We start from the raw sequence: 7934 nt of genomic DNA, 5'->3' as shown, positions 1-7934 counted from the left end.
TAAAATCTCCCATTCATTCCACTTAGAGCACCCGCAACGCGTCCCACGGGTGTCTCTTATCTCGTCCCTTCGAGACGAGACAGACGCGAGACTCGTTGCATCGTCCCGTCTCGTCCCTGTCTCGCTGAGACGTCCGTCTCACCGAGACGGCTGGCGCGCGCTGTGGGCTTCGGCCCGCTAACGCAATAAATTATTTTTTAAAAAAATTGAATTTAATAAAAAAATAAAAATTAAAAACGGTAATATGACCGTTCAACGGTCATTTTAAAAAAAAATCTTTTTTATTCTATAAATACCCCTCTTTCACTCACACAAACACACATTTATTCTTCTCATATCATCTCTTTTTCCTCTCCAATTTTCATCTCAAATCATCTCTTTTATTCTTCTTCCAAAATTAATTCATTCAAGGATCCATTTGAGCAAATGCGTCGAATAATGGAAGAGTCGCTTGAAGAAGATCAACGTAGGGAGGCGGAGGAAGTCGCGCCACCCCAAAGACATCCCGGACTTACATCCATCGTAACCGGGAGGAAGCCGCCGCAAGGTTAGTGAAAGAGCAGGTTTCGGTCAGGTGTCGTTAAAGCGAAGGTATATCCTACTGATCAGTATGGAATCCCTAGCTAAGCCTGAACCTGGTATCAATAAATCCTCAACCCTCTTCTACTGGTAGTATAGTGAAGGTAGGGGTCGAATCCCACAGAGATGGTGACGATTTGGACTGATTGTGGTGATATTCTGGAAGGGTTCGTTAGCTACCACGCTTGGGTTGAGTTCCTACCTAGACGGGAAATTAAGATGGTACTCTACTGACTAAGAAGGGTGAAGGGTGGTCGACATGTGGTTGTGTACGTGGAAATTGGTTTATGGGGTGTAACAGAAAAATATGCGGAAAGTACTGGGTTTCTATAAAAGACTAAAAGGAAAATCAGAGAATAAGTAGTAGTTGTGGTGACTGGGCTGACAGATCTGTAAGATACAAGCTAAAAAGCATAAAGTAACCCAAAAAGTAAAAGTGGTCCCAAAACTAGGATGTGGACATCATCTTCTCCAAACAACATGATCGAAAATCAAACAACAATCCAGACTCTATGAACAACTTCAGATTCAACAAATCACAACTCAGATCCACCGATTTAAACATCAAATCCAAAGATTACACTAGTGAAACTGTAAATCATGCTTACTGGTTGACATGCAAGGTGGCGAAACTCACGTAAACTAGATTTCCACACTTAACCATTTCAGAACCAAAATCTAAAAGTTATCTAGACTTATAAACTCAGATCTACCAATCGGGAATGAAAACAAGCTTGTAACACTTGAAAATTACTAATGCAGCTGAATCTAAGTTATCTAGGCAGGAGGAAAGGAAATCAAACGCAAGAAAACATCAAAAGCAAATTCATAGCAATTAAACGTTTGGATCACAACCAAAATACTTCAAGTCAGAAAATAGAGAAAATTTCACAGATCCAACGTGAGAAAAGCAACTGAAAATAAACTACAAAAGCGATTAAAGATCGTTAGCAACTCCAGGCGATGAAACAGCTAAACTACGATCACACTGGCTGAAATGAGAATAATTGGAACTTCGGCGAACTTCTGGAACTCAGGTAATCAGGGCTGTGGTGAGGAATGAGAATCTAGACTGGGCTGATGAACCGAACTACCTAGAGATTTCTACCTAAGAGTGATGATGGTGTCTAGATCCCCCATTTATCTCTCCAAGTGGCTTCCTTTTATAGGGAGGCTTGCCCTTGATTTTAGGGTAAAACCTCATTGCGAAATGACTTCTCTGCCCTTAATTGCGGTTGACCAGTCCCAGCTATCCTTCTTCTCTATCTCGAACCTTTATTTGCATGCATCCTGGCCAGTATTGCACCCTCTTGGCGCCCTTTTCGCCTGAAGTATCTGTAGCTTTGCCTACTGGCTAGAACACTCAACCTGCACACTTAAGCAACTGTTTTGCAGATATAATTCAATTATGCACATCATACTAACCAGTAACCAAGGCCTAGAATACGACTTATCAGTTAGTACGCGACTACTTCTGTGATAACCCGGTATGGGGAGAGACCTACTTCCGTCGTCGTTCGGCATGCGGAAACCGCTATTTCTGCACATCGCAAATACATTGGCAGCCCGGGAAGAGTTCTTCCAAAAAGGGTTCGACGCCGTTGGCCGTCCCAGCCACACGACGCTGCAGAAATGTACTGCATCAATCCGTCAGCTGCTACTAGACAAATGGCGGATTTGTTCGACGAATACCTCCACATTGGAGAAAGCACTGGGAGAATGTGCTTGATGAACTTCTGCAAATGCGTTCAGGCAGCCTTCACCGATGAATTTCTTTGGAAGCCAAGCACGACAGATTGTCAGTTTCTACTCCACCTTCACGAAGAAGTGCACGGATTCCCCGGGATGCTTGGCAGCGTCGATTGCATGCATTGGCAATGGAAGAATTGCCCTGTGGCGTGGAGGGGGTCATACACGAGCGGCCACAAAGGCACCCACCCCACCGTTATACTCGAGGCCGTTGCCGACTACCGGCTATGGATTTGGCATGCGTACTTTGGGGTCCTCGGATTGAACAACGACGTCAACGTGCTCAATCAATCCGACCTCTTCGCCGAAGTTTTGGATGGTAAAGCGCCGGCCATCAACTTCATCACTAACAACCGGCGGTATAAAATGGGGTACTATCTTGCCGACGACATCTACCCGAAGTGGCCAACCTTGGTGAAGACGTTCAACATGCCGGTGAACGAAAAACAGACTCTTTTTGCGCAGAAGCAAGAGGCTGCTCGCAAGGATGTGGAGAGGGCGTTCGGGGTTTTCCAAGCGCTCTTCAACATTATCAAAGCCCTGGCTCGTACGTGGTTTATGGAGAATATGGTCGACATCATGTATACGTGCATAATCTTGCGAAACATGATTGTCGCCGACGAAGGCCCTGAGACGGGAAATTGGTTCGACCCTGAGACCCCCGGAAGCTCTACCGCAAGTAGTCCGCCTCGCAGTGGAGTGCATCCGTCTATGCAAGATCGGTTGTCTATTCGGGCAAGAACACGTGATTCTACCGCCCACGCTCAACTCCAAGATGATCTAATGGAGCACATTTGGACAACATTTGGCAACCGGTAGACGCACATGATCTTTCTTCTGCTTCTTTGGGCTTTGAGATTTTGAATTTAGAGAGAATGAGCGGAAGAAATTAAATTATGTATTTTTCATTTATTTAGGATTTTCAATTATGTTTTTTTTTTAGAATTTTAAGTTGTAATTTTATTTTATTTAATGAAGTGGGTTTTTATTAATTGAATTTGTTGGAAATAAAAATAAAAAATGAAATTGAATGAATAGTTAAGGGATGAGATGGTTAATAGACGGTTAAGAGATGGAGGGTTGCAGGTGTTGTCTCTTAGTTAAGAGATGGGATGAAAAGTACAGTGGAGCCCATGAATAGTTAAGAGATGAGACAGTTAAGAGACGAATAAGAGACAGCGTTGCGGATGGCCTTAATCACACGTGACTTAGTAAAACCTCTCACTCACTCCACTTAATTACACATGACTTAGTAAAACATTCCACTCACTCCACTTAATCACACATTTAATAGCCTTTAAATTATATATATTTAATTTAATATAATTTTTTAAATTAAATGGCAATCTTGTAAATTTCTCCAAAACTCCCTTTTATATATTTTATAGATATAAAAGTAGGACCCACGTTCCATTAACTTTTTCAACTTATTTTTCATTATATTTTTTAAAATCTGTACCGGGTCAAAGTGGGACAATATTTGAGGGACGAAGGGAAGGGAGTATCATTCTTAAGTTTCTCCGATAATGATAAAGACTATATATTTGAAGTTTCACCCATAAAGATAAAGAGCAATGTTTTAAAAACCGGACCGGACCGGCCGGTTCAACCGCGGACCGGCCGGTTCAACCGCGAACCGGTAGGCAATTCGGTCCGTTCACCCTTAGAAATCGCCAACATGTTAAACCGCTGCTGACCGGTGAAACCAGCTGGTCAAACCAGCTCAACTGTGAACCGGAAATCGATTTTTTTACTTTACAAATTATTTTTTTAAAATTTGTTGTTGGCTAGAGTTGAACTCATGACCACTTCTTTATATACCAACACTTTTACCACTCCATCATATAACCATTTTGAAATAATATGATCATTAATTATTCTTATACACTAAAAATGATATTTTTATCCACATAAAATAATAATTGATTTTAATTTTATATTCTTTTAAGAAATTATTTATTATAATATATTTTAATTATGCTTTAATAATCACTAGATTTTTACCATATATGAGTTTGTAATTACACATAAATTTAGTATGTTTTATATATAAATATAATTTATTATTACTTAATATTAATATTTTTCTTGTACTTATATATTAAATTTATATACACTGACCATTGATATTAATATTTTTACATAAAATAACTAATTATTCATGTTTAATTATTGCTTAATATAATATTATTTCGTTCAATACACTTTTTTTAGTTGCAATGAAATTTATCTATTTATATATAAAATATTAGTTTTTTTTTATCTACAATAACTAATGAATCGTATATTTAATTTTATTTACCAACAAAAATATTTATGAAATTTAGTCATTTACTACTAAATTTTAATATTTATATTGCAACTAAAATATATGGTTAATATTTTTGATATATTATTAATTATATGTAAATTTAATATATTTTGTATATTGTATACTTAATTATATGTATTTGCAATAGTAAAACGGTTCGACCAATGATTAAACCGGTTGGACCGGACCGTGAACCAATAGCATCGCCGGTTCGCCGATTGGTCCGGTTTTTAAAACATTGATAAAGAGTAAAGACCTTATAATAGTTTTTCAGGTGAGTCAACGACGTGCATGATTGTTGACATACTACAATATTGCCTGTCCCACAATTCATCCCGTTGTGTATCACAGCTAATCAAACGTTAGTTGAAGATGAGATCCATCATAATTATTAATTGCTCAATAGTTAGTCGATTGAATATAAAAATACTCCATACCTACTTGTTGTTACATTTAATTTAATATTCCAACTATAAGAGCATACCTACCACACACAACGACAAAACAAGACTTAAAAAAATCAAATCACTCATATTTATAATGGTACGATAAATTAAGAAAAAAGCATAAGACAAGTTGGCCCCTTGCTAGGAAGGAACTTCAATAATTGAGACATAGAAATACGCAAATTAAACGAAAAATGTCACCGCCCCAAACAGCAGCAACACTGGCGAACGACGACGTATAGGAAAAGACTGAGACTGCTCAGAACTGCGAGTACCCAATAGTAGCGGTCCAAATGACTCCGGTTCAAGCTGAACTGGAACCAGTTCGGTTCATCTCCCTTTGCACTTATTTTCCCCGCAACATAAACCAATAGCACACCACACATGAACCCCAGCCCACACACCCCCTTGCTAAATATCTCCATACACAATCTCTTCAACTCATTAGGATCAGGCTCATTGCCTTCTCTTGCTGCTATGCCTTCTTCATCAAACTCCGCCACGCTCTTCTCTAACAACTTGTCCATGCCTCCCAGCAGCACGAACTGGAACAACAACCAATACACGCTCATTGGGACATCATCCTCCTGTTTATCCAACAACCCCTTGCTTCTAACCACCCCAAGTCTCTTCCTCTCCACCCCTGCAGCCGCTATGCAGCACAGGACACCCAATATCTTAGCCTTTACAACCCCGTGTCCATTGAGAAACACATATACCAAATACGCGAGCAACATTCCTAAATAAGTCTGAGCCAGCAGCAGCACCTGAGTAGGAACCTCCCATGATCCAAGGTGCCGGTCTAGGTTCTTTGCTTGCTCCACAAAGTATGTGTTTCCCGTTGAGGAGATGATCCCGCACACCAAGAATGTCAGCCACATTGGTAACATACGGAGGGAAAACATTCTTCCCAAGTTCTCTATCCGCTTCCTATTCGGGTCAGGGAAATCGAATGTGCAAAAGCATAAACCGGTCAGAAATGCTATGCCAGCGATTGTAGTGCAGACCGCTGGTATTCCAAACCGGTATGTCCATGGCTTTATGTAAGGGAGCGCGATGGCTCCTGCTAAGCCTACAATAGCAACCATAGCCATACCTGGTATCTTCAAACAACCTATCACCGCACCCCTAGATTTGTTATCCGGTTGCTCTCTGAGATATGATAGCACGGACACGTTGTTGCCAGCTACTCCAACAGCTATCAACGCCATCCCCGTGTAGAGGAGAGCCTTGTGTGTTTTGCTTATGCATTCCTGCTCGTATTGCTTGCACGTGCCCGTTGCATTGGCAAGAACCGGAGGAGCTGACATGAACAGAAGCCAGATTCCCTATACAAGTACAGAAGGTGTAAGTTGAGGTCAAGATTTTCGTGATCAAGAATGAAGGCCTGAGTTTCTCACCAGAGTGTAAGACGAGCTGGAGATCACGAGCATGTAGAAATTTCCGAGAAAAGTGCTGACGGCAAAGAGGAAGAGAGGTTGGAGAACGAGAGAGATCCCATTCCAGACGTTGAGGATTCCAGCAGCGTGGGTGAAACTTAGCCCCCAAACTTCAGTGAGATAGTCTTGCATCTCAAACAGGGCGTAGAGCACTAATATGTCAGCCCACAGCAATGCTGCAAACAACAGATTCTGTTTGTTATTGTCTGAATTGGATCCTATGAGAAGAGGAAAACATGTTTTACTAATAATTGTACCAGAAATTCTGACGGCGCTCTTCATAGTTGGGATTGACTCAAAAGCCTCTGCACTTCTAAGGGAATGGTTACTGATTAGGATTAGCAATCAAGAAACAGAAATTCCATATTTGATGACTGCAAATACTACAATTGTGAGTAGATCCAACGTGAATGTATAATTATTCTTATTTAATTGGAAAATTATTCTTACCAAAACATTATTGGATTATAAATTAATCTAGTAGCATTGACAATTCATTATAGAAAGACCCAAGTTGCCTTATTTCAATGAAGTATCTGTATGCAAAATGTTTCCATCAGCTGAGTTTCCAGATAAGGTTGAATATTTATTGTACCACAAATAATGCATAACAAACAAGATCTCGAAAAAGTTGAGTTCTTTACCAGACTGAAGTTTCTACTAATGTTTATGAGACAGCCACTCTGTGTGAAATCCCAATATTCTGCAAAGGCGAATCAGCAATTGGTGTCAGAATCAAGAAACAGAGGATCAGAACATTGTTCATAGCCATAAAGCAGAACAATCTATTGAAAGAAAAGAGTAATCGAACCCTTTCTAAGTCAATGCTTCATTCTCTCTCTCACTTTCTGCCAAACACACAGAAGGGGTAGAGAGAGACAGAGAGGAACAAACACTATTCTCTTCACTTTCTTGATTTCTAATATTGGAAGCAGCATTTAACTCACTTTTTATATATATTTGAGATTTGAGATATGCATACCGTCGTTCACACCGAAGCTACCGCGACATCACAGAGTCAACCGGCTGCAGTTTGACTTGGGTAAAACCGAAGGGGAAATCCGGTTGAAATAGGAGTAGACAATGAACAATCTTGATTTTTATGTATAGTGACATATTTTGAATGGTCAAAGCTTTGGCCTTTCATATTGCTGTGGCCCCGCCCAATGTTTATATTTTCATCTCAGAGTGAGTATATTGGTGCTGCATACGGATATTGGTGCCCCGCCCAATAGAACTGATTACCTTTTTTTTAGAGTGAACTGTCTATTAATCTCTAATGCTTGAGTTTGTGACACCATGCACCTCTAACAAAAAAAATAGCATCGGATAACTCTGACGTTATTTTAGTTCATGCGAGTACTATACTTTTTTTAACATTATTAGTGTTGGGTATCGGTGGTGCACACC

General features: G+C 40.0%; 1 protein-coding gene across 8 annotated transcripts; it reads right to left on the bottom strand.

Moving 5' to 3' along the window:
• Positions 1–5150: 5150 nt before the first annotated feature.
• LOC121792108 (protein NRT1/ PTR FAMILY 5.5-like) lies at positions 5151–7656 on the bottom strand. Of its 8 annotated transcripts, none has more exons than XM_042189921.1 (6): positions 7507–7656; positions 7169–7227; positions 6975–7060; positions 6782–6837; positions 6486–6700; positions 5151–6413 (listed from the first exon to the last, which is right to left on the bottom strand). In XM_042189921.1, exons 4-6 carry the CDS (start codon positions 6804–6806, stop codon positions 5283–5285), a joined length of 1371 nt encoding a protein of 456 aa, XP_042045855.1. In that variant the 5' UTR covers positions 6807–6837; positions 6975–7060; positions 7169–7227; positions 7507–7656; the 3' UTR covers positions 5151–5282. The 8 variants fall into 8 exon arrangements, with proteins under 8 accessions (XP_042045855.1, XP_042045853.1, XP_042045850.1 ...); XM_042189919.1 differs by lacking the exon at positions 7507–7656 and adding an exon at positions 7336–7485; XM_042189916.1 differs by lacking the exon at positions 6975–7060.
• Between the last annotated feature and the right edge of the window lie 278 nt (positions 7657–7934).

This window comes from Salvia splendens, chromosome 2 (assembly GCF_004379255.2).
Source record: "Salvia splendens isolate huo1 chromosome 2, SspV2, whole genome shotgun sequence".
NCBI lineage: Eukaryota > Viridiplantae > Streptophyta > Magnoliopsida > Lamiales > Lamiaceae > Salvia > Salvia splendens.
The sequence above is the reverse complement of the archived record's forward strand: the minus strand, read 5'-3'. Positions and strand labels throughout refer to the sequence as shown.

Bases quoted from the DNA above. Each gene is read 5' to 3' on its own strand.
- LOC121792108 (XM_042189921.1), bottom strand. From the start codon at position 6,806: ATGAAGAGCGCCGTCAGAATTTCTG. The intron at 6,701-6,781 runs GTACAATTATTA...TGTTGTTTGCAG, and splicing joins GAGCGCCGTCAGAATTTCTG to CATTGCTGTGGGCTGACATA. The intron at 6,414-6,485 runs GTGAGAAACTCA...GTACTTGTATAG, and splicing joins CCAGCTCGTCTTACACTCTG to GGAATCTGGCTTCTGTTCAT.